Genomic DNA, 27,804 nt, shown 5'->3' on the forward strand with positions numbered 1-27,804 from the left:
TGCAAGTATGGACTATAGCATGTTGGGTGGGAGCTATAACTGCCAGCTTCAATGGTTCACTAGAAAGACTCACAGGATTCTGCCTTCAGCTATCATCAAAGAATGGAAGAGACACATGGGATAAAGTGCTGAAGAAATAGATTCAAGCTTTCCAGGGTCCTCTCCCAATAGAGCTACACAGGATGTACTTAATTCCTATGAAATGTTATCTACAAGAGGACTTTATTGGAGACACACATGATTATATGCCAAATTTTCAGGCTCCCTGAAGGAAAACACATGTTTAGCATAAGCTGTATTGTTTTGTATGAACAGTATAGACACAATGTACTACTTTTTTCAGTTCTGAGATTGGTAAGCCATTGCTAACAAGATTGACTAAAGAATGGCAACCTCAGTCTTTCTATGTTAACTTTTTCTGCACAATAGAGGACCTATGTCCAAGAACAATGAATAGATTCTAACTACAGCTATACTCGTCTCCTCAACCTAATTTCAGAGATTCCCCAAGACAGATATAATTATTTTGACCAGCATGAAAAGAGATAGCTAAAAAAAACAGCAGATGTGTTTCAGAACTCTAGAAGCATCTTGTCTATTTCAGTCCGAAAATTTCATTTATTTTTGCTGGTCCTTGGCCTCGAACCCTGGGCCTGAGTGCTGTCTTTGGGCTTTTTTTCTCAAGGCTAGCGCTCTAATACTTGAGCTATAGCACCACTTCTGACTTTTTCTGTGATTAATTGGAGATAAGAGTCTCATGGACGTTCCTGCCCAGGCTGGCTTCAAACCACAATCCTGAGATCTCAGCTTCCTGAGGAGCTAGGATTACAAGCATGAGCCACCAGTACCCAGCTTCAATCCTATAAATTTCTGAGTTAGCTATGATGCTACTGCTGAAAGAGGCTGCTGAGAGAGTTCAAGCCACGACATTGGACAGAATTACTGCTATGACTTCAAGTTGTCATTTTCTATTTCTTCTTTTTCTTTACAATTTTCTTTTTTTCCTACTCATTATGATTGCACTCCACTCCCTGACATCAGAAGGACTGACTAGGAATAGAAAAGCATTGACCCATAGGGGGAAAACAAAGGAAGAGGTAACAATGCTTGCTACAAAATGTACTCATTACCTCATATAACTGTAACCCCTCTGTACAGTATTTTTACAGTAATATATAATATATATTATATTACATATAATATAATATATATAAAGAAAGGCATTGAACCAGAAAAGTTTATGAGCTCATTGACAATGTATTAGACCATATTTATGGAGAAGCATAGGATGTCAGCTTCTTGTATATGTCAATTAATTTAATCCACACAGTGCCATGAGTCAGATGCAGAGGTTATATCAGTTTTACATATAGCATGGAAAAGTGAAATTATTGAGCTCATCAAAACCAGAGGCATGGGGTGATCCAAAACAAATTGCCTTGACTCTAGCATCAGCACACTGTAACATTATACTGTTTCTCTCTTGTGGAAGACCCAAACTTAGACATCATTCACTTTGGTCTCCTCGCTTTTACTCATTGATCCATTTGCTTTTTTCTCCATTGAAATCTTTGAATATTTCTTGAAAAGTGTGTGCATCCAAGTAATTACTTTTATTCTTTATTACCAACAGTTATGTCAAATCATACCTTCTTCCAGACAAGTCTCGAAACAATAAGCGCAAGACCAAAATCAGATCAGGCACCAATCCAGAATTCAATGAAACACTGAAGGTAAATATGTAGTTGCATAATAATTCATATAATATTGATCATAATCTCATTGGTTTAAAATTAACTACAGTGAATCATTTATTTGCATGTCAATGATTATATGTATTTTAGAAAATTGGAATTTGAATGTTACTGGCTTTCCTAGCAGGTTTTGTTTTGTTTTGTTTTTTGCTAGGGACTGAACATAGGGCTTTATGCATGTTAGAAAAGCACTGAGATATGCCCCTAGCCCTTTCTTAAAAATTTTTGGAAAAGATTTCTTTTTAAAAATGGAAGCTACACTTACTTTTCTGCTGCTTCTCACATTGCCCCTTAAGTAGAAATGATTCAGCAAAATTGCATCTGAGCTAGTACATCTTGTTCCAGCATATTTCACCTTTTAGGGACATTGCTTTCTCCAACAACCCCTTAAATTAAGCTTCCCACAACTTTTACTTTAACATTGTAGGTCACGTTGTACACATCTATTGCTTTACTAGTACAGCATGGGTCTATCGGGCTTCGTATTAGGTTTTCAGAATTTGGATAAATTTAAGGGTGCAGTTAATGAACAGTGGAGATGCAGGATCAGACCTAATAAATTGCAGTGAAAATATTCTACATAAAATACAACCCAGACCTCAGTCCTAAATTTTATGTCTTTTGTTTGCCAGTCCTGGGACTTGAACTCTGGGCCTAGGCACTGTACCTGAACTACTTTTGCTCAAGGACAATCTACCACTTGAACCATTGCACCACTTCCAGCTTTTTGTGTGATTAATTGGAGATAAAATTCTCACAGATTTTTCCTGCTCAGGCTGGCTTCAAACTGTGATCCTTAGATCTTAGCCTCCTGAGTAGGTAGGGTTATAGGCGTGAGCCAGTGCCTGGCAAAATTTTATATTTCTAATGGTTTTCCTTTCATGCAACAATCCCTTTCCTTACCATGAACAAATCTTCCCTGATAAGAAAGATCTAGGGAGAATGGAATATATTCCAATCAAAGGAAAATGTATAGGTTTGTGCCTAAAATTATGGATTCAAAGTCACCATAGAGGGGAGGTTGATGATGGCAAAAAGGCACAAGCCTACATGCATAAGTGGAAGCAAACTGGAGCTAATATTAAGATAAATAAATACAGTCAGAGGATGAAGGCAGTGATTATAACAGATTAGCAAAGATGAGCCCAAGCAGAACAGATAAAGCCAAGGGTGGGATAAATCTAGGGAGCAGAGAGCCAGAGTTAATCACAATAGTGATAGAAAGGACAGGAATAGACACAAATAAATCCGAGATCAGAAATCAGTTCATCTGATCTAAAGCTTGCAGCTCACATTTGTAGTTTTAGATACTTAGAATGCTGACAGCAGAGGTCATGATTTGATGCAAGCTCAGGCAGCAAAGTTCCAGAGACTAATCTCGAAAATAATTAGCAAGAATCTGGCTAAAGGCATGGCTCAAAAAGTAGTAGAATGCCAGTCATAGGCAAGGAAGGGTGAGTGAATGCAATACCCCAAGTTTAAGCCCCTGGACATAGCAAAAAGAAAGAAAAAGATATCAGTCTGAAGTATAGCCAGATACTGTTTGTATAGTAGAAGGAACAACAGAAAGAGGAGGAAGATGAGCAAGAGATGAGTTAGAAGAACAAGGGATGACAGAGAAGTTAGACATTTGTTATAATAAGTCTTGAACTAAAAAGTAGGTATGAAAAATGTAGGCAAATGAAGTAAAATGGAAAGAGGAAAAATTTCATCATCTTTTATATTCTATCTGGAGTTTATTGCCCTCACTCTCAAATAGTTTATTTATACATCTTCCATCACTAAGTCTGATATAGAATTACTTTATGAAACAGAACTTCTATTATAGCAGAAATAAGGAAAATCTTTTCTTTGAGTTCGTTTTGTTCTTACTGATATAGATCATCTCTAAGTGCCTGGATTTGGAGAGAGCCTTCTTTGTGGTGTGTAATTTTGTAAACTTTATTTTCAGTATACCATCAGCCACACCCAGCTGGAAACAAGAACTCTGCAGCTCTCAGTCTGGCACTATGATCGTTTTGGACGTAATTGCTTCCTCGGAGAGGTGGAGATTCCTTTTGATTCATGGAACTTCGAAAATCCAAGCGATGAATGGTTTGTGCTTCAACCCAAGGTAGGAGATACTCCCATAGTTGTTTATGCAATTAGGTAAGTTTGAGCAAAATTGATGTGATAAGCGTGAAGATCTGAAAGCTTATAAAGTTAAAGTGATAATCTACAAAGATTAGTAGAGCAACATTTGGAGTAATACTTTATGAATGTTATGAATTCATGATTTAGGAAAGCTCTTATCAATAAAGACTGTACAGCACAAGCTATACAATCACACATTTTATTAATTTTATTATTTAATATATTTCCTATGTGAGGGTCCCCATAGATAACCAAAAAGAAACATTATATAGACCCTATTTAAATAAGAAACTCTTAGCCAGCTATGATAGTACATATCTATAATCGCATATACTTGGGAGGTGGAAATAGGAGAATCAGTATTTGAAGACAACCTGGGCAAAAGTTAGTGAAACTCTGTCTCAGAAACAATCCAAACATGATGGTATATACCTGTAATTCTAACTACTCAGAGGCAGAGGTAGGAGGATCAAGGACCGAGAATGGCTTATGTGAAAGTTCAGGATCTTATTTGAAAAACACTAAAAGTAAAAGGACTAGGAGTATGATTCAAATTGTACAACATTTCTGTTCAATCCCAGTACCATCAAGAAAACCAATAAAAAGTCTTCCTTTTCATATAACTAAATCAAATCTATAACCAACCTCAAAACATTATCTCTGTTTCTTATTCTCTACAATTTGACCCATAAACAGGAGGAGTAGGGTCACTTGAGGAAGTGACCTGTAGCCAAAGTATCTGGTCTTGACATTCCTGCTTTTGAGATTCCCAGGCCAGGCCTTAGAAAAACAAGCTTAGAGTTTGTTTTATAAATTAAATGTCACTGTAATGTGATATTTTACCATAGACTAACAATGCCTTTGATTCACTCTAAACAGCTACATCTACTTTTATATTTACAATACTTTTTGGAAGTCAAAATTTGCAGTCAGAAGAGACTGTTCTTTATGTACAGAGAACCAAAAAAAATTATAATCAACATAATAGACTCTAATAACTTTCTTGGCTCAATCTTGGCTTTATAACTGCCTATATGACATTGATCAGATTAACTTAATTTTCTAAGCTGTGATGTGCTCATTTGTAATATTCTCATCATATGTATCTTATGTAAGGGTTGAATATACATTTTTATGTAGGTTTGTCAATATTCTGTCAAGCACAGTGCTGTTAGCCAGCAGCTTAATCCAGATTCTCAAATCTTATCAAGGCTTTGGAATCTCTTGGCTCTCTTCTATTTGTTGGCTTTATTTTCAGTTTTCTCATTGTTCTCTATAGCACTAACAACTACACTGACTCCAAGCCTCTCATCTTTGCACCTCACTGTTCAGAAAAGAATAAAGTTTCTCATCCAACATTCAAAGCTATGCTTTTTTGTTTGTTTTTGTTTCTTTTTTATTTTTTAAATCTTTAAGTAGTTCATAAAGGGATGATGATTCAATATATCAATTTATGAGTACAATGCAGCTCAATGAATATCATCTCTTTCATCATTCTTCCCCATCTCTCCCAATTCCACCTATCTCCTCAGATTACCCAGTTCTATTTGCACATATGTGCGTAGAATATTATGACTTCATTTGCCCATCCTTTCTCTTTGCTACTCTAGTGATAGAGTACCAGCCTTGAGCAAATAAAACTGAGGCACAGCTCCCAGGTCCTGAGTTCAAGCCCAGTACCAGCACAAGAGGAAAGAAGAAGGGAAAGGAGGAAAAAGATGGGGACAAGGAGGAGGAATATAAGTAGGAGGAGGATAGGAAGGAGAAGGAAGGAAGGAAGGAGGGAGGGAGGGAAGGAAGGAAGGCAGGCAGGCAAGAACGGAGGGAGGGAGGGAGGGAGGGAGAGAAGAAGTAGCAAAAAAAAGAAGTAGCAGCAACAGTAAAGTCATGCTTTGAGCCTGGTTCTCCTAATGATTTGCCTATCTTTGGCTAATGACTGGCTAGAGAGAAATAAGGCATTGGCTGGTTTAAAATCTTATCTTTAAATTAGACTTCCTCAAAAAATCCAGGTCCTGAACTACTAAAGAGAAAACTAAGGGATAGTGAATAGCAAAAAAACAAGTGATGCTCTCTGTGGCATCATCAATAGCACCAAATGTTCTCATTCAGGGTTATAACAAACCTGTGAGTTAACTAACAATCATTATTCCCATCCCATTTTATAGATGAGCAAACTAAAAATATAATTTACTGGTGGGGTTGTGGTTGTTGACATGAGATTTGATGTAAGTAACTCACAGAAAATCTTTAGAAAGTACATATGAGCTATATGTTAAAAATGACAAGAAGGGGCAACATTGTTCAAAAAGAAATGTAACTTCTTGCCCTGTGCTGCCAGCATGGTGTTCAAGCGTTTCATGAAGATTGGCCTGGTGGCCTATGTCTCCTTCAGGCCTCAATGCCAGAAAGCTGGTGACAATTGTAGACGTTATTGATCAGAACAGGGCATTGGTTGACGGATCATGCACTGGAGTAAGGAGAACAGGCCATGCCTTTCAAATGCAAAGCCTGGAAGATGGCAGATATCAATACAAAATGGTCAGCCATCAGATGTGCCAAAAAGATTGGAGCCAGAAAAAGGAAAGTCAAGATGACATACTTTGATCGCTGCAAAGTCATGAAGGCTAAGAAAATGAGGAATAGTCTCATCAAGAATGAAGTGAAGAAATGTCAGAGAGTGACTCTTGAAAGCTTCTCCCAAAAACGTCCCTGTTGCCAAGGCTGCCACTGCATCTTTGGCAATGGCGGCAGTGGCTACTAAAGGTAAAGGTTGAGCCAAAAAGGATGCTACTGCTCATGAGGCCAAGAAACCTCTGGGCCAAAAGGCCACAGCCTAGAAAACCACCTGCCAGAAAGTAGTGTAGCCTCCTAAAGCTCAGAAGGGTCAGAAAACTCCAGCCCCAAAGTCGGCCACTCCTAAAGCACTCAGCAAGAAAGCTTAAGAGGCTGTTAATAAGAAATAAAGTTTCTTTTTGACACGTTGAAAAAAAGAGAAATGTACTGTTGCTGGCTTCAAACTACAGTCCTTAGTTTGCAGCTTCCTGAGTAGCTAGGATTACAGGTGTGAGCCACTAGTGCTTGGCCCAGTAAAGTGTATTTTTTAACAGCAGAGGAGTCCACAATAGCACAACATTGTACTCACTGACACCAAATATACTAAATATTTTTTTCATTCACCATTAAGTCTCTTGGAATTGAAAGAAAACATTCCCCCTAAAAAATAAAGCGTGGCTCAAGTGGCAGATCACCTGCCTTGAGCCAGAAAGCTAAAGGAGGACTGAGGCTCTGAGTTCAACTCTCCCAAACAAAAACAACAAAAGATAACAGTTAGGTGATTAGCAGAGTAGTCGTTTTGTATCAGTTTCATGCTTTGCATTTTAAAAATGAGCATCATTTCCCACTTTCCCTCCCCCACCCCCGCATCCCCTTCCCCCCAGGTTGTAAAGTTCATTTCCAACATAGTGCCTTGTATAACTAGTGCATTGATTCACCCTCTGTCCTTTGTGATTCCCCTCCCCATCACCAAATGAGATAAACTTATATACTAGACAAAGGCTACCAAAATAAAAAAACAGTGACAGCAGGGGATAAACCAAAGAAAAAAAATGAAAGAAAAAGAAATAACTGTAAACAGTACTCTGAAATAAAACACCTCTTTTTTCCATATCTTGGAGTTCCTTTAGATTAGCATCACTTTATGTGGTGCATAGTTATTGGACTATTTTGATCCTCTGCTAGGACTATCTTAGACATATACTAATTATTAAAAATAAGGGAAACCATGGAGCTTATGTTTCTTTGAGTCCGGCTTACTTCACTTAATATGATTTTTTTCTAAGTCTTTCCATTTCCTTACGAATGGGGCAATGTCATTCTTTCTGATGAAAGCATAAAATTCCATTGCGTATATATACCATATTTTCTTGATCTATTCATCTACACTGAGGGGCAAATCAGGGACTGGGTAACAATGTTCCACAAGAATTGTACTCATTTCTTTACTTATGTAACTGTACCCCCTCTGTGCATTACCTTTACAATAAAATTTTAAAAATGAAAAAAAATAAATTAAAAATGAGCATCATTGCTAGAAAATTCCCCAGACATCAGCTGATGGATGACACACATGAAAGACAATTAGCATGCATCTTAGTAGTATATAAAATTAATTTGTCATGAAGTTAATGTTAAAGAAACAGACTCTTTGAACAGTCAGTTTGGAAGGAAAATCATACTTCCTGTCAATTTTCTGTAAATGATTGAAAGACTTCTCTGGGATGCTATCTAAAGTCTTTCCAAAGCATCCTTTGTGCTTAGGGACCAGTAGGGTTTTTTCCCGTGATAATTCTCTCCACATTGCCACAGAGTGGCTTCTCTTTCTTCTCACAAGGAGGAAGTAGCTCTGGGCCTCTATGAATCTGCTAACGACAAAAGTTGTCTTGTGCTTACTGTATGGAACACCACAGTTCTCTCTGCCTGAACATTTTAGATTCCTAACCCTTCTGGGTTTTCCTCAACAGCTTCCAACTAAGATTCTCTTTAGAAGCCTACCTTAAGCTACTTGCCCACGTGGACATACAGCCATAAAACCCTGGAAGTCTTTGTACCCCAAGAGTCACAAGACAATCCTTAGTCAATAACAGAGGATTACGCAAGCTCGCCTCTTTTATTGAGAAAGAGAGAAAAAAGTTTTTAAAAAATTTAAAAAAATCCTCTGAGCACCCTTGCCAGATCAGACTGAAGCTGCCTCCTATGGAAACTTATCCAAGGTCATGCTCTTCCCTATCTTTCTTCTCTCACCCTTTTCAGTTGTCTCCCTGAAAGTGCTTTCCTAATAAATAATTTCCTTAGGAATCCTCTCCAAGAGTCTGGTGAACACAGACTGTGAAACAGACGTTAATGTCTCTCATCTTTGTCACCATCCTCTGTGAAGCTTGCTGTAACAAATATAGAGTAAAAGAAGACTCAGACTTGCTTAGATATCATGCCCTTCAGAACTAGAGAGGGCTGATGCTAGGGCATGCTTTGCTGAGCTGCTGCCATAATCTGCTTTCTGTCACAATGACAAAAGTATCTGAGATAATGAACTTAAAAGAGAAAGGTTTGTTTGGGCTCACGGTTTCAAAGGATTTAGTCTGTGGCCCATTGACCCTATTGCTTTTGGATCTATGAAGAGGCAATATATCATGTCAGGATCACAAAGTAAAAGAAACCTTTCAACCACACAGTGTTCAGGAAGCAAAACGAAGAGACACAAAGGGCCAGCATCTCAATATCATGTCCAGCGGTGCACACCTAAAGACCTAACTTCCTCCCACTAGGCTTCATCTCTTAAAAGTTTCTACTGTTTTTCAGTAGCACCACCGGTTGGGGAGCAAGGCTTTAATACATGAGTTTTGGGGAAGTATTCCAGATCCAAATCATAGCAGCTGAGCTCTTGATGGTTGGTTGTCAGCCAACTATGTGGAGTGTTGCTTCATTTTCAGTCTCCTGTCTCAGTCATTTCAGTGCAATAGGCACTCCATCAGCTGCTGATATAGTATAAGCAGTCCAGGAAATTTGATGTTGCTGGTACATTATCCAGCTGAAGAGATGAAGTGTGAACTACAGGGACTGGTTTCTCTAGTAATAAGGGATTTGGATTAATAGTCCTTAAAATTCAGAAATGCTGGCATCTGTTTGCAGGAGGTATAAGCCATACTGCTATTGACTTACTCAAAAGTCCTTTAGTATCTAGTTTTGTTTGTGTTAGATATCACAGCAGAAGCCAGTAAGGAGGCAGGTGCAGACAGAGAAAGAATTCAAGATGTCAAATTTGAGTACTGTAAAGTACTTTCACAGTATAACTTGTATTTCACTGCCTGGCACTGGACTGTTTATTAGCTATAACTCATCATCCTTCTGAAAGGCATGGGAGGTAGATGAGAAGTGTTTGTTAGTATGAATTGCCTTTCAAGCCTTCCCAGGGGGTGCTATTATTTTAAAAGAAACAACCAAGGACCTCTGAAAATCTAACAGCAAGCTTAAGTGGTTTTCCAAGGAAACAGTGTCTTATTCTGCCTTCAAGCAGAGAATAAATGTAAGTTCCTGTGGAATTATTACCTACCTAAATTCCTCTCTTTACTTGGCAGCTTGGGCATCATTGTCTATGATTTATTACCCTATCTTACACTTGTAAATGCATTGGGAAGTGACTGGCTTTTGCGCCAATGACAACTAGATCTCTCTTTGCAGACAACAGAAAATACTGATTATTTCACCCCTCTGCTTAGGTCCCTTTTTTTTTGCAGTACTGGGATTTGAACTCAAGGCCTCGCACCTGCTGAACAGGCACTCTACTATTTGAGCTTCAACTCCAGCCTCATCAGATTATCTTAACAGTTTCCTGCTGCTTTGAAAGATGTTTTGATGGAAACTCGTGCCCACTCTGGCACTCACAATACTTTTGTGGTGGGGGTCCAGCCTTCGATTGCACCCCAGGATGTTGTGTTCTGCTCAGAAAAATATGGCTCTGCGCCCACCAGCCAGTAACTCCCAGTCTTTGTAGGAAAGGGGAGCCCTTTTCTGGACTTTACACTTCCATGGCCTGTGGAAATCCAGAAATATAAATCTAGGAATATAAGTCTTCGGGGAGAGGGGTGAGCACAGAGCCCTTGATCAATGACTAATAGGTGAAGAAGCATACCATTTCCACCTCTCTGCTTCTGCTTAGGACAGTTGTGACATATAATCAGGGCTCTCCATGGGGCTAAGCAAAAGTTGTCCCTATTAGACAATATCAATTCTATTCAATCTCACTTTTCCATTGTCTCTTGTGAAATGTTTTAACATAAATTCATGTTTTAGAGTCTCCTGGGAAACCCAGAAGAGATATTTTATTTCCATGTTAGTAGCTACTGCCTCCAGGGCCACACACTCCTAATTACATCTGGCTTCCTACCAGTCCCTAAACACATTCTAGGTAGTCTCTCTCTTCTTTTGCTCTTATTGCTTTCTCAACCCAAACTAATCTTTCTGTCATACCAACTTCATCTGTCATCCTTTCGCCCATTTTTTAAGGACCAGGCAAGGGCCACATACTTATTCCAGTTGGGGATAATCTCTGTCTTTTCACAGTAGCTTCTTTGTAGTTGTGTTAGATCAACTGTCACCTTGTGTAACACTGATGTGTGTGTGTATGTGTCTGTGTGTCTGTGTGTGTGTGTTTGGAATAGATGCAAACTGGACCAATCATAAGTCAATAAAATCAGAGATATCATGTACATGCAAACACACTCTAATACATTTTTTTGCCACTACTGGGGCTTGAACTCCTCCAGGCTTCAAGCTCTCCAGTCTCTTCTATAGCAGGTAGCACTCTACCACTTGAGCCATGTCTCCACTTCCAGCTTTTGCTGGTTAATTGGAGATAAGAGTTTCAAAGAGTTTTCATCAAGGACTAATTGTGAACCTCTATTCTCAGATCTCAGTTCCTAAGCAGGTAGGATTATAGGTTCGTATTACTGATCCTCGGCTCATTTTTTAATATTTTAATTGCTTAATACTAATTAATTTTTAGTTGGCAAATAAAGCTTATGTATAGCTGGGCATTGGTGGCTCATGCCTGTAATCCTAGCTACTCAGGAGGCTGACATCTGAGGATCTCAATTCAAAGCCAGCCCAGACAGGAAAGCCCATGAGACTTAACTCCAGTTAGCCACCAGAAAACTGGAAGTGGCACTGTGGTTCAAGTGGTAGAGCTCTCACCTTGAGATGAAGAGCTGAGGGACAATGCCCAGACCCAGAGTTCAAGCCCCACATCCGACGAAATAAAAAAGCTTATATGTATTTTCCATGTAGTAGATGTTGTTTTGAAAGATGTATACACTGTAAAATAGCTAAATTGAGATAATTAGCATATATATCACTTCACATACCTTTTTGTGGTGAAAATACTTTGAATGAATGCCGAGGGGTGAAAATTCTGGTTTGTATAGTAGTTGCATATTTAATCATACACACTAAACTGCTTTCCAGATTGTCTCCACCATTTTACATACCTACCTGCAATGTTTAAGAGAACCACTTGTCCACAATGAATTTTGATTATGTAAATACCAAAATTGCTTTCAATAACCAGTGACTAGCAGCCTAGTACTTTTCCCTTCTTGATTGCTTAAGAAATTACATTATAGAGAGGGAGATGTAACTTCTGAGACTATTTTCAGTGCATCTTTATTCCTGCCCCATACTCCATACTATATGTATAATGTTCAGTGATAGGTCAGTATTCAATGTCACAAAAACTCAATATCCATTAATACATGTTATGTATCTCCTTTTAAATGCCTTTTATTTTAAAAGTCTTACACAAGCCTGGTGCCAGTGGCTTGTGCCTGTAATCCTAGCTACTCAGGAGGCTAAGATCCAAGGATTACAATTCGAAGCCAGCCCAAGCACAAAGTCCATGAGACTCTTATTTCCAATTAAGTACCAAAAAAGCCAGTAGTGGGGGTATGACTCAAATGTTAGAACCTAGTCTTGAGCACAATATCTCAGGGACAGCATTCAAGCCCCAGGAGTGGCACACAAAAAAGTCATATGTTAATGTCTTGACAGGGTTTTACAGCCTTTCTTTTCTCATGCTTAAGTCATGTCTTCTTTCAGTAAGAACTAACATAGTTAAGTAGGAATTATCACATTTAAGCCATCAAATAAATATTTTATATTGAAGCATGGGTAGCAAAATACTAAGACAAATGTTCTTACTCTCTTTTACGTCTATCTATCCTTGGCCAGGGAGAGTTTGCTCCTGATGTTGGCCTTCAGTACAAAGGAGAACTGACAGTTGTTTTACGGTACATTCCTCCAGAGGAGAACGTGATGTTTCCACTAAGACAACTTCAAGGTAGAGAAAAATCACTACATTTGATCATCCTATTTTTACAAGTGTGACTGGGAACCAGAGATTTGTTGGACTATGCTAATTTCACACTGCATGAATGAAATGAAAAAGATTGTCATTGTCTTTTAAAGAGAGTTGTGATAAGCATACTACCTATGGCAAAGGGTGTGGAAATCTTACAAGGAAAAGACAAAGCTCACACTGAGTGACCAGCATAAGTAGTAAGAGTCATTTCCTGTCCATCTCAGAAATATAGAACGCTCCTTAGAGTTGAGAGGCTGCTTGTCTGGATTTCTGTAATTCATAGTTACCCAGTTAGTCTTGAGGAAGATTTACCGTAGAACATGGAAGAAAAAGAAAACTTCAGATGAAAGCAAACTCTCCTGCCCTTCTTCTTCCATCAACTCCTCCGGCAGTCTCCTCCCCTTCATAATTACACTCTTCAGTGTCATGATCACCCTGACAAGTAATTCTGTTTCCTGACCCCGTTTTCTCATTTCTCACTTTCTCACAAAGGGACATAGTTAAGACTAAACAGGCACGTACATATAAGATGGGACATTGTTAGGATTAAACGGGCACGTACATGTAAGATGCTTCAAACGGTACTAAATAAATAACAATGACAGGTAGGAAGGAGTTTCTTCTCACCTAAAAATGTATTTTTTTGGTTGGTCATGGGGCCTGAACTCACAGTGGCCCAGGCAGCTCTCAGGATCTTCTCCATTCCTTTCCTTTATAACACCTTGTTAAAAAGCTGTGCTCTGTACAGGAGTGGTTGAAGTTTTGAATTTATTCAATGTTTTTCAACAAATATAAATAAGAAAAGCTATCCAGAAAGAATCCAATGGGACAAAAACACTTACTCTAACACAAATATTCAATTAGGTAAAGGCCTGATTCAGTCAACAAATAAATCTTTGCAGATGGTCTTTTTAAATTTTGAAGTAGAATTTCTCTTTTTCTCTCTCTTTCTCTCCTCCCCCACCCTTCCACCCCCCTCCTCAGCTGATACAGGAAAGAAATCCTTTAAAAAGGGGAAGAAGAAAGAGTCACCTGTAATCTCTGGAGGAATACTTGAAGTGTTCGTCAAAGAAGCAAAGAACTTAACAGCAGTGAAATCAGGAGGCACTTCTGACAGCTTTGTGAAGGGGTAATTTTGTTTCATCCTCATTTCAGATGATACTTATTGGTAGATGAAAGAGTCTGTGATCGTGAGACAGTGATCACTGTGAGCCTCCATGTTCTTCTTATAGGAAATATACTGGGAAAGAGCTATGTTTACATCTGAAACAATTTATCTCATACATGTAAAGCAATATGAGTGTAGAGGGAATTGCTAATTCTTAGCTTACATGGTTTCCAGCAGATCTGAGGAATTCCTATCATTCTCGCCCTTAAGACCAACAAATTTTCTAAGATTCATTTCTCAAAAGAGAAAGTAGGAATTTGTATGTTTAGTGTACTTTGATTATACTTTGTTATTGTTTGGTGCTGGTAATATTCAACAACTACTGAAATACTCATACTTGCTGTTTTGCTCTCTTGGGGAAAATTGTAAAAAATGTGGTCATCAGAGCATTATTCCTGGAGGTATCCACTAGGAAGTGCTTTGGAGAGAGCTTTAGACTGCCAATTGCACATTTGTTTCCACTTTGTGGAGCAGAGAGCAGTTTCTTGAGGGAATAGTACTCTTTAATGGATATTGTTATTCACTCTAAATTACTCACCAGCAAATCTCTCTTGTGCTACTGGATATTATTCTCCTGAACTTATACGAACTGGGACTAGAAGGATAGTATCCATTCATTCAAACACACAATTGCACATGTATGAACCACCAAAGTACTGCACTTTTCCAAAGTAAATGAGCCATTATAGCTGACTTCATGGAGGATGTGAAGCCCACAAGGAGAATTCTTTAAGTCAGACAACAGTTTTTGCCTCTCCTTAAGCCTTCTTAGGAAACTGAGGCAGGGGAAGTGGTGTGGTAGATCACGTGGTAAAGTGTTAGCCTTGAGCAAAAGTTGCTTAGGGACAGTGCCAAGGCCCAGAGTCCAAGGCCCAGCATTGGCAAGAGAGAGAAAGAGAGAGAGAGAGAGAGAGAGAGAGAGAGAGAGAGAGAGAGAGAGAGCACATATAAGGGAGGGTTGTAAGGAAGTAAGGAGAGGGAGAGAAAGCAAGGATGAGAGGAAAATGAGTTGTACCTTTTATTTCCCCTCTTACATGTAAATAAAGACTGAAGGTAATGTATCCAAGAAGGGTATAGAAGTATCATGATTATCAGAGGCATAGATTGTTTGTTGGTTACTCTCTCTCTCTCTCTCTCTCTCTCTCTCTCTCTCTCTCTCTCTCTGTCTCATGATATTTGCTTCATGGGTCATAGTAACTCTTAGATTTTAGCTTTCCCATCCCTATTCCATCTAGTAGGTTAGTTCCCATAAGTTTCATAGAGCTACTTCTTACATCCCATTTGCCAGAATTTAGTCACATGGCTACACTGGACACAAAGGATGCTGGGTGCAGGAATACAGTCTACATTCTAAGAAATCTTATGTCTAGTTATACTTTTTATTTTAATTTTATTGTAAAGCTGGTGTACAGAGGGGATAAAGATATACAATTCAGTTAATGAGTAATTTTTTGAACAGTGTTGCCCTCTCCTTCATCTTTTCCCAATTTTTCCCCTCCTGACCCCCCTGCCCCCCAAGTTGTAAAGTTCATTTCTAACATAGTATTTAGTGAGTATTACTGTTGAATTGGCTCACCCTTTTTTCCCATCATTTCTGATTCCCCTTCCTCTCCACAAATCAGATAAACTTATATATAAGACAAAGGGTACAGAAATCAAAAACAGTGACAAAAGGGAATATACCAAAGGTAGAAAAGAAAGAAAAAAGAAATAACAGCTAACAATGCCATAAAAAACCCTCTTGTTTCCATTTCTTGGAGTTCATTTCTATAAGCATTATTTTATATGGTCATATGTACATGGCTATTGAGCTATTGTGATCATCTCCTAAGAATAATCTTCTTTGTTCTTACTATGTATAACCTCCTTTGTTCTCATTGTATGAAAGCTTAGAGTGCTGTTTCCTAATCATGTCCAAGTGTGATTATTTGTCTTTTACTATCCATTGGATCAACTTGTAGATTTACAGACATATTCTAGTTATTACAAATGAGGGAAATCATGCATCCTATGTTTCTTTGGCTCTCACTTACTTTGCTTCACTTAATATAATTTTTCCAACTCTTTCTATTTCCTTATGAAATGGGCAACATCATTCTTTCCGATGAAGTATATATAGAATTCCATTTGTGTATTTACTACATTTTCTTGATTCATTCATCCACTGAGGGGCTTCTGGGTTGATTCCATATCTTAGCTATGTATGGTAAATAATGCTGCAATGGACATAGTCGTGTGGTTGTGCTGTTGGCTTTAGTATGATCTTGTTTGTGGTCATTTGGATAAATGCCCTTTGTGCTCATTTGGATAAATGCCCAGGAGTGGGATTGCTGGGTCATAGGAAAGCTCTATGTATAGTCTTTTGAAGAACCTACATACTGCTTCCCAAAGTGATTGAGCAAGTCTACATTCCCACCAACAGTGCAGTAGCATTCCCTTTTGGCCACATCCTTGCCAGCATCTGTTATCATTAGTTTTTTTGATAATGGCCATCTAACTGGGGTGAGGTAAAATCTCATTATTGTTTTGATTTGCATTTCTATTATGTTGTGCCTAATTTTAAAATGAGGATTCTTATTTAAAAAAAAAAAAAAAAAGGAACAGGGGCTGGGAAGGTGGCTCAGTGTAGAGCACTTGCCTTGCATGCATGAGGCCCTGGGTTCAATTCCTCAGCACCACATAAGCAAAAAGAAAAAAAGGGGAAGTGGCGCTGTGGCTCAAGTGGTAGAGCGCTAGCCTTGAGCTGAAGAGCTCAGGGACAGCACCCAGGCCCAGAGTTCAGGCCCCACGACCGGACCCCCCCAAAAAAAAATGTCAGCAGGTTTTAAAAAAAAAAGAACAGATAGAAGGAATATTGGGAAATAGCATGCATTCTCTACTTGAAACCTGAAATGAAATCTCACTCGATATAATTAGCTTCTTTACAGTAAGATCCTTTGCTTGTGGCATTGGTATTGCTGTCTAATATAATGATTCCATAAGCAAATCTGTCTACTTCTCTAAAACATGTTCCCTGGTCAGGGACAAGGTAGCATTCACCATATACTTTGAGCCCAATACAGTGTTTTGACAACAGTACAGGTCCATGGATCCATTGTTTTGTTTGAGAAGAGGGAGAGAAGCTGGTGTAAGGTATGGCTATCCTAGGTATTGGTGGCTCATGCCTGTAATCCTAGCTACTCAGGAGGATGAGATCTGAAAATCATGATTTGAAGCCAGCCTGGGTAGGAAAGTCCACAAGACCCTTATCTCCAATTAACCACCAAAAAAGCTGGAAGTAGACCTATAGCTCAAGCCATAGAGTGCTAACCTTGAGCAAAAAAACCTCAGGACCCATTGCAACAATGAGACGTACAAGTCGTTATGTCGAAAACGAACTTTACAACTTTGGTAGGCGGGGGAGGAGGGTTGGGTGGGGGGGAGGATAGGATGGGAAGGGGAAACAAAGGAAGAGGCTACAATGCTTGATAAGAAATGTACTCATTATCTTGCCCATGTAATTGTAACCCCTCTGTACAGTATTTTCACAATAAAAAAAAGAGAGAGAGAAGAAAAAAAACCCTCAGGGACAGCAACCAGGGCCTGAGTTCAGGACCCAGCACTGGCAAAAACATATATGTTTATCAATATGTTACTGTGATAGAAGGCTGGCACTCAATTCTACTGGGGAAGCAATGAGATATTGTGCAGTATTTCTTAGGATTGTCCCTTCAAGTGACAGAGAGAGTGAAGGATTCATCCACCAATTTCCAAAACTCTGCTTGAAGAGTTGCCCTTCAATCCATTAAATCCCCCGTAATTCCAGGGTTCTCCCCACATTAACTTACTCATAACCAGAAATAGTCTTTTATTGAAGGAGTTAAGACACAGTGGAAAGCCTGCTGGGAACTATTCACTCTGGCTGCCAGTCAGTTCAGAATTGGTCCATAAAGATACAAACTAGAACATCCAATAATACCTACTACCTACTACCACAGAAGGCATTTTCTTTACAAGACTGGGGAAGATGGACTGAAATAAAATTAGAAAGGAGATAAAATGCATGTTACTATTGTGCCACCTAAAAGAAGCCATTCCACAAAATAAATCCAAATTTAAGCATATAAGAATCTGGGAGATTTGCCAGCATTGGTGTCTCATACCTATAATCCTAGCTACTCAGGAGGTTGAGATATGAGGATCGTGGTTCAAAGCCAGTCTGGGCAGGAAAGCCTGTGAGAGACTTATCTCCCTTAGCTACCAAAAGCTGGAAATGGCACTGTGGCTCAAAGTTGTTGAGTGCTATCCTTGAGCACTCTGTCCTGGGACAGTGCCCAGGTCCTGAGTTCAAGCCACAGGACAGCCTCCAAAAAAAGTTTTAGAAAAGAACCTGGGAGATGAATAAATATGCTCAAAGCACACTATATGTATGTATGAATATGTCATCATGAAAACTGCTAAATAGTAATAATGATAGGTGAACCAAATACCCATATCACACTTGGTCACATTCATGTACACAGACACACACATCAGAAAGTATGGGAAATTCACATGACTATTCCAAGACGGCATTTTTGCCTACTGTCTCAATGATGATTTGATTGCATTTTCTCCTACAGTTACCTGCTCCCTGATGATAACAAAGCCACCAAGCATAAAACTATGGTCATAAAAAAGAGTGTTAACCCTCAATGGAACTATACATTCATGTTCAGTGGCCTGTATCCTCAGGATATAAAGAATGTTTGCCTAGAACTTACTGTCTGGGACAAGGAAGCCTTTTCTAGCAACATCTTTCTTGGAGGAGTTCGTCTGAATTCTGGAAGTGGTAAGAAACTTGGAGACCTCAGGTCTGTAATCAGGCATGCTTCCTTCATGTAATGTGTACTAGATATTTATGTAGTTACATAATTATGTAGTCAGTCATAACTGACTCCTGAAATGATCCTCTAGCTAAAAATCTGTTCATTAGCTGGGCACCGGTGGCTCACTTCTATAATCCTAGCTACTCAGGAGGCTGAGATCTATGGATCGCAGTTCAAAGCCAGCCCAGGCAGAAAAGTCTGTGAGACTCTTATCTCTAATAAACTACTCTGAAAAACCCAGAAGTGGTGCTGTGACTCAAGTGTTAGAGTGCCAACCTTGAGTGCAAAAAGTCTCAGGGGCAGCACCTGAGACAGCCCCAGGAACAGCAAAAAAAAAAAAAATCTGCTCATTGTTAAATATACATACTAAGGGGTTGGGAAGGTGGCTCAGTGGTAGAGTGCTTGCCTTGCATGCATGAGGCCATGGGTTCGATTCCTCAGCACCACATAAGCAAACAGAAAAAAGCTGGGAGTGGTGCTGTGGCTCAAGTGGTAGAGCGCTAGCCTTGAGCTGAAGAGCTGAGGGACAGCGCCCAGGCCCAGAGTTCAAGCCCCATGACCAGACCCAAAAACTATATATATATGTGTATATATATATATATATGTATATATATATATATACATATATATATATATATATACATACATACATACTAATACTACCAACTATGACTTTGTATTTTGAAGCTAGACGTTTGGGAAGTACATTACATTCAGTTCTTTCATAGAAAAACTTATACTTTCAGTGAATTGTAAGCACTTTCTTGGTCCTTCAAGTTTTTCTCAGAGAAGGACCACCAAGACAGCAACAGGCTTCTGAGAGGGAAAGGAAGATCTTCTGAGGCCAACTTTATCCTTGTCTTAATAATGTCCAATATGCACATTTTTCATTCACACTAGTTGAATGGGAAGGAAATCAATATTTTCTCTAAAAACAAAAAGTCTTCATCCATTGTTCAGTCAAGTTGTACAAATATACCACTGCTGCCACAATGCACAACTAATGCAAGATGAAATGGACAGAGGGAGCCGGGCACCAGTGGCTCACGCCTGTAATCCTAGCTATTCAGGAGGCTGAGATCTGAGGATCTCAGTTCAAAGCCAGCCCGGGCAGGAAAGTCCGTGAGACTCTTCTCTCCAATAAACCACTAGAAAACCGGAAGTGGCACAGTGGCTCAAGCGGTAGAGCGCTCGCCTTGAGCTGAAGAGCGCAGGGACAGCGCCCAAGCCCAGAGTTCAAGCCCCACGACCGACAAAAAAAAAGAAGAAGAAATGGACAGAGGAAGGGTAATATAGATGAACAAATTAGCACTGGGAGAGCACATGTGATTCACTCAAATCTTATTATCTCTCAGATGCCCACCCTATAATGCTTTATTTATAGAAATTAACAAGAGCTAAGCATATCTGTGTCACTAAAACCAAAACTTCGCAGGTCAGAGAATTGACTATGAGAAAGAGCTGAGGCCAGCCTACCAAATAGTCCAATGCCAGTCTACATGAACCAGCTCTCAGCTGAAGCACCAAAGTAGAGAGGAAATGACACAGCAGAGCTAGTCTGATTTGTGTTACATTGTCTAGGCAGAAGAAAGTTGTGCAGACTATAAAAGAATGACTCATTCTAACACCATTTACAAGATATGGGAAGTGAGAACAGGCCAGTGAAAGGCTTTCTGGTTAAAATCTGCACACCCGCCCCCCCCCACCCTTTAGTGATCAATAGACACCTTCCAGAAGATCAGAACATCTTAGTTGTGAAATATAATGCTTCTCTTTCTGTTCTTCAGGTGTGAGCAATGGGAAGAATGTGGACTGGATGGACTCTCAAGGGGAAGAGCAACGTCTTTGGCAGAAGATGGCTGCCAACCCTGGGATGCCCGTAGAGGGGGTACTCATGCTCCGTTCCAGCATGGGGAAGTGCAGGCCCTGAAGGAAACAATTCTCTAAGAATGAAGCCTATGAAGCCTGTGGTTACAGTTTCCTTTTGATAGCAAGATGGGACAGTAGTTTCTGCTGCCCTGTCATTTCCTACCTAGGGTGTTAGGACATGAGGGGAGAGATGTGAATGTTATGAACATTTAGTATCTTGCTGAGTGCCTAAAACTCATATGCTTCTATATGCCTATGGGACTTTCTGATTGGGCAATAAAAAATGTCCCACCCTGTCCTCTCAACAAGCTAATTGTTCAATGGTTCATAGCCTTTATAACTATAATAGAAATAGCACAAGGTTATTTGAAATTGTGAATGAGATTGGGAATCCCCAATCTTTCTCTAATTGTGAGTTATTTTTCCATAAATACTTTGATAAGAATTGGGGACAGCCAAATAGCTCGATGCCATTCTTCATTCACTCTAATTATCCCTGTGATCTGAAGAAGGCATGATAGGGATGATTGCTGGATAAGAGATGATCCTGCTATGCTGACAACTTTGTATACTAGCCAGGCGATGTGACTATAGAATGTATCATCTAACTCATTGTAGACTGAAGAAAGCTAAATGATTTCCCCAGAAAAATAGATGTAAACCAGGATTTAATTGGTCTTAATGATGACTTACATTATTTGCTTGAAAAAAAGTTCTAAGCCATTAACTAGAAGAGATTGAGAACTAATGGTCAATCAATGCATTTTGTTCATTGATGAGTCAAATGTAATAAGTGAAAAGGAAGGTAATGTTCCTACACTTTCACTTTGGGCCCTCTTCTACCCTGTTATAGGAGAGAGTTGGGAACACTATTTTCTCATTCCCTTTCATTATCTCTTTCCATGAGTTCTTGTTATCTGCTTTTGTGGTGGTTAGCTATTTCCATAGTAATGCTGAATAACAAACAACCACAAACGTCAGTGTCTTAAAATGATAATCTTTTTGCTTTGTCTGTAAAGGTTGCTAGGGCAGCTGTGTTTCCTCTATATAGTCTAAGTCAGATGCTTGTGTCTCAGTTACAGCCACATCATAATGATGACAGAGTTGATGAAATGCATAAATGTATTTGGGCCATTGGTCAAAAACCCATATGGTAAGCCCAAAATCAAGCAGCAAGGAGATATGTTCTGCCCACACTGAAGTCATGACAAAAGTGAGGATATAGGAAGGGATGGATTGGAGCCAGTATTTTATTGTACTATATCTTTGTTACCTAGAATTTCAGATGGTTGAGCCTTCAAACTTAGATGCAAAGGCAGTTAAAGCTAGAAGGCACCTTAAGCCCTTAGCTTAGATGATTTGCCCCAAGTCCAATAGAGACTATGACTAACTCCTAAATTATTTTTACTTCCCCTGCCATCCTTGACTTGATCCTATAAGCTTATTAAGGTAGATAGTAAGGCATATGTTAAAGAAGATAGACAAGAATCTGATTGTTTGAGCATTAACATATATGGCCCAGGAATGTTCCCAAGAAATATTCTACCCTTCAGCTCATTTCCTCAATTGAGTACCTAGAAAACCCTTAAAAGTATGGAACCTGAGTTTCTGTAATAGGAGAACTATAATCATATTCAGGATTTTTTTTTAATTTTATTTTATTGTAAAGATGCTGTACAGAGAGGTTACAGTTACATGAGTAAGGTAATGGTCCATTTCTTGTCGAGCATTGTTATTCCCTCCTTTGTTGTTCTCCCACTATCCCTTCCCTCCCTCACCTCCCTCACTCCTCCCCACCCTGAAGTTGTAAAGTTCATTTCTAATATACTGTCTTGTGGGTGTCATTGTTGCAATGGGTCATCCTGTGTATATTCAGGATTATTATAGATAGTTGTTCCATATTTTTAGATTTCTTCTTGAATTTTGAAAAGTGATTTTTGAATATGTTAATATTATTCTTAGTAAAGGAATAATCAATTGTCAACATTAGTAAAAATAAACCCTCTAATTTTAGAAACTTGAAGTTGTTAATCTAGTGTAGCTTAGTAAGTATAGTCCTTTTGAAAAACTCACACTCATATCCTTACAATACCCCTCTTAAAAGCAGAAAATGAAAAATATATGATCATCGCTACTTCTCACTTCGGAAAAACAAATTTTCCTCAGAGTTACTGTGACTCATTCTGTGTCATTTTTAGATAAAGTGAGAAAGTGGTGATGGTGAAGTATGAAGATACTGAAGTAGGTATGATAACATGGATTTGTTCACTAATAAAAATGTGGCAAAACAAATTCCCAAATGTACAACTTGAGCTCAAGAGCATGAACTGTCCATGTTTAGAACTTTGTCACATTTAATGCAATTCTGTGCATCATAGTTTCATAAAATCCAACAGCAAACTGAGTATTTCTGTAAGGTAAAAACCTAGACATGCAAACTGTACTCTTTTGGAGTTGTTCTTGGGAATAAAAGCTAAATTGATCTTTAAATCACTCTCTTTTACTAAGTGGAGGTACAGAATAATAATTTAAAATGTAAGCCCAGGCTGGTGGTATGCACCTACAACCCAGCATTTCAGAGGCAGAGGTAGAAGCATCATGAGCTTGAGGTCAGCTGGGCTACATAGGGAGGTCCAGACAAGCCTTGGATATGTTGTGAGACCTTGTCTCAAAAGGCTAGGTAAATAAATAGACATGAATAAAAATAAAAGGAAATGTAGGTGATACTTGTGAATAGCACAAAATTTAAATAGTTCAAGATTGAGAAGAATCCTTCTCCTTCCTGATCCATAGAAGAATGCATTGACAGCCTCACTTTTTCCCCATGATATTATAGGAATATTTCAAATTTAACCAGTCATACATCAGAATGCCCCATGGAACATGGTTAACTTATCAATCTGTGTTTAGGCAAGCTTTTATAAATTCAAACTATTCAGAATATATTTTACTTAGCCATTGTACTTCTGAGTATTTCTCTTCCAGAGATAGGTGCATATGTGAAAAATGAGTACACAAAGGTATATTTATTGCAAGAGATTGAAAACAAGCTAAGAATCCTTCTGTAACATCTCGTACCCCTGATCTTTTTGTTTCTCGTCACTTGTTGCTCCTCTTCTCTCTTTGCTCATTTTTTTTGCACAACTATTAAAAATGGAATTCTTCAGTGCTTAGTGTTTCTTTTCTTCTGACTGTATGCAGCCTCCCAGATATGACTACACGTACCGTACTCTCATGACTTTATTTGCCCTGAGGCAAAATTAATAAGGAAATCCTATTGATGCTTCCTCTAAATACACACTCAAACTTCCAGAAACATTGAAGAAACTTTATAGTGGACACACTTCCATTCACCACCTAAATTCATCATCCACTATGAGCTCCTGACTGTACTTTCCAATCATTATACATCTATCTGTCCATGCCCAGATTGATCTCTGACCCCCCTCCATGACTTTCAGTTGTTTATGACGCTTCAAAAGAAGGCAACTGTCCCTCTTGAGTTTGTTCCACGTTGTGGCTCCCCTCTCTTTCTCTCAGCCATACGGTGCATATTTCTACTTTTCAGTTGTGCCAGATTTTATCCTGCCACATAGTCTTTGTTAAAAATCCTTTCAGCCCTGCTCACCCACCTGATTTCAATTAATCATCCATGTCTTAAATGTCTTTTCTTGTGTGTGTGAAAATACTGTACAGAGGGGTTACAATTACATGGGCAAGATAATGAGTACATTTCTTATCAAGCATTGTAGCCTCCTCCTTTGTTTCCCCATCCCATCCCATCCTCCCCCCCGCCCTCCCACCCAATCCTCACTCCCCCCCACCCGCCCTGCACCAAACTTGTAAAGTTCGTTTTCGACATAACAACTTGTACATCTCATTGTTGCAATGGGTCCACCTGTATCCCTATTTAAACGATTTGTTTTTCCCCTTCCCCCTCCACAAATTATACCGACATCAAATACAGTGAAAGCAGGGGTTATACTGTTGGGGAGGGACATACAAAGCAACAAAGACATCATCTTATAAATATGTTAGAAACAATCGCATGAAAGAAAAAAAACCATTTGAATACATATCTTAGCGTTCATTTCCCTAACATCACCTTATCTGACCTTTTCTGCTTGACTCAGACATATACTAGATATTGCAAATAAGGGAAACCATGGGACCTATGTTTCTTTGGGCCTGGCTTACTTCACTTAATATAATTTTTAAATGTCTTAAATCCTCAGGAAAACTTCCCCTGATCCTATACTAAACTAGGTCACAGCAGCCTGCCTCTATTTCCCCTTCATGGCACGTATCACAATTACAATAACTTATTTATCTAACTAGTCCTTGAATGTCTGTTATGGTCCCTCCTATCATGTAAGATTCATAAGAGCACAGACAATAGTTTTTTTTACAACCATACCCCTAGTTCTGAGCTTAGAATACACAATAAAAATATTTGTGAAACAATTCAAAAGTAAATAAAACCTAATTTCATTGAACATTAGACCAACAGTTGTCTTTGAAATTCAACATTTCTAATTTTCAGTTAACAGAAAAGGAGACTGGGGCCCACAGAAATTTTTGAATGTGTTTACTGATTGGTTTTTAGAATAACTAAGTTAATAATAATATGTAGTTCAAAACAGATTTTTATGTTCTCATTACAAGTAAATGATAAATATACTAAATAATAAATATACTAAATAGTCTGATCTGATCACTCCACAATGTGTACAAACATCAAAACACCACGTTGTACCCTTCTAAATGTACATATTTATTATCTTTTCAATTGACAATAAAAGCAATCTTCCTGCAATTCTGTAGTTACAAACCTACAAGGTTGGACCCACCGCACTGATTTCTCACAAGAGGGGACCATGGCGTTACCTAGAACATTCCAACTCTCACTTGAAGATCCCAATACTCATTTCTCCCTCCAATGAAATAAATTGTAAAGAAATAGGTTGAGAATCCTGATTTTATCCAGTACATGAATAGCATTGCCAGGACAGGAGGATTTGGTTAATCAGGTCTCACTTCACATGTTGTTATTATCATTGGACTTACTCATCAGGCTGTAGTTTATTTAGGTCATGAAAACAAAGACATTTTCATAGAACATCATATACTTCCTTTCCCTTAATAAATGTTCACAAGTATATGACTAATAATTATTACATTCTTAAGAATCTAATAAGTTAATTGAGCCCATCTGACTCATGATATTAGTCTCATCACCACTTATTATTTTGAGGTTTGAATTTGGTTGGAAAGGAGAAAGATATGGAAGAAACAAGATGAATCCTACTTTTAGAGGCATACTGTGTATAATTGTCAAGTCCCATAAGCCACTGAGAGTGAAAACCTATAGCACTTAGGATTGTGATCAATGCTGGGGATTTTTCCTCCATGTACAGTCACATAAAACTCAACATTTTCTCTACAAACTGGCAACACTTTCCTCCTAAGAGAGTGTCAATGTGGCCTTTGAAATAAGAGGAGAAATAATGTGAAAAAGGGTCATACTTTTTCATATTAAACTAACAGATTTTTTAATTTAAAATTTTTTATCATTATTATAAAGATGATGTACAGAGGAGTTACAGTCATATAAGTCAGGTACTGAGAACATTTCTTTTTGAAGTGTCACCTCTTCCCTCATTTTCTCCCAGTTTTTTCTCTCTCAGCCCCCCCTCCCATGAGGTATTTAGTTCATGTTCAACATGGCCAGTGAGTATCATTGCTGCATTTTTCACCCTTTGTCCCTCCATCTCTGTGCCTCCCCTTACACCCCTAAAGACATATAAACAAGCAAGCAGAACAAAAAAAAGAAAAGAAAAAAAGTCTTGTTTCCATTTCTTGGAGTTGATTTCAATAAATACTATTTTGTATGATCAAATACACATGGGCATTGTGCATTTCTGTACCTCTCCAAGGAGTCTCACTGTGTGTGGATGCCTAGAGACCTGTATAAAGTTATTATGTCCTAGTATATCCTAGATCTAGCTTCTGCATATGAGAGAAAAGATGCACTGTTTGTCTCTCTGAACTTGGCTTACCTCACATAACATGATTTTTTCTAGGTTCATTCATTTCCCTGCAAATGTCGTAGTATTCTTTCTAATGGCTATATAAAATGCCATTGTGTATTGGTACCATATAAGAGTTTTTATTTTGTTTTCTGTTTATTTTTTGTCAGTTGTAGGACTTGAACTCAGGGCCTGGGTGATGTCCTTGAGCTTTTCTGCTCAAGGCTAGTGCTCAACAATTTACAGCCACAGCTCCACTTCCTGATATTTTTTTAAAAAATGGATCTGGCAAATTTTGAAAAGGAGCCAGGAAAATTGTGCCTCATCAGGACTCCAAAGCATTGTCTGGAATACAAAATTTAACAATTGATTCCAGAGCTCCAAACATAGTACACCAAATTTCTAGAAATTCCCATAATTATTATCAAAATTCTTGGGCAATTCTAATTTAAATAGGTTAGTTTAGGAAACACTTTGTTAAGGACTAATGACCTCCACTCCATTATTTGGGCCATCTGTGTCATGAAGGCTTCTTGGATTTGGCCTTGAAATTGTCTCTTTAGAATAACCAAAATAGTATTAATTGTTAGGCAGTCATGATGTGTTGGAAAAAGTGAACCTTGATCTCAGAGGACCATAGTTCAAGTCTTGACTATTTACTACCTGTGTGAACTCAATTATCCAGTCTACAATTAGATTTTTGTGAATATAAAATAGTAAAAATTGAGCTACCTTGAACAAATTGAAGAAACCGTGTAACCTAATTTATGTAAACATAGTCTGTAAATTTTAGTTCATGGTTAAAAGAAAAGTGACTTACAGGTATCTTTGATTTATAATCTCTCTAGGAAATCTTTTTTCCTAGATGTTAAATTAGAGGTCTTAAGGATTCTATAGACACAGAAATGGTCTCCAGTATATAACAAACAAACATAAAAATAAGCCAGGCGCTCGTGGCTCACACCTGTAATCCTAACTAATCAGAAGGCTGAGAGCTGAGGATCGCAGTTCAAAGCCAGCCCAGGCAGGAAAGGCCATGAGGCTCTTACCTTCAATTAACCACCAGAAAATCAGAAGTGGCGCTGTGGCTCAAGTG

General features: G+C 38.6%; 1 protein-coding gene and 1 pseudogene across 1 annotated transcript in view; both read left to right on the top strand.

The window, feature by feature from the left end:
• The window catches only part of Sytl5 (synaptotagmin like 5), a 93,262-nt gene extending 72,166 nt beyond the window's left edge, over positions 1-21,096 (top strand). Inside the window, exons 12-17 of the mRNA XM_042702443.1 lie at positions 1,634-1,733; positions 3,706-3,867; positions 12,666-12,774; positions 13,780-13,924; positions 18,565-18,773; positions 20,598-21,096. Coding sequence (XP_042558377.1) covers positions 1,634-1,733; positions 3,706-3,867; positions 12,666-12,774; positions 13,780-13,924; positions 18,565-18,773; positions 20,598-20,740 — 868 coding nt within the window. The 3' untranslated portion in view covers positions 20,741-21,096. The remainder of the gene's footprint in view (positions 1-1,633; positions 1,734-3,705; positions 3,868-12,665; positions 12,775-13,779; positions 13,925-18,564; positions 18,774-20,597) is intronic.
• LOC122128149 lies at positions 6,227-6,839 on the top strand (annotated as a pseudogene).
• Positions 21,097-27,804: the final 6,708 nt, after the last annotated feature.

Source organism: Dipodomys spectabilis, unplaced genomic scaffold (assembly GCF_019054845.1).
Source record: "Dipodomys spectabilis isolate Male_0828 unplaced genomic scaffold, ASM1905484v1 ptg000324l, whole genome shotgun sequence".
NCBI lineage: Eukaryota > Metazoa > Chordata > Mammalia > Rodentia > Heteromyidae > Dipodomys > Dipodomys spectabilis.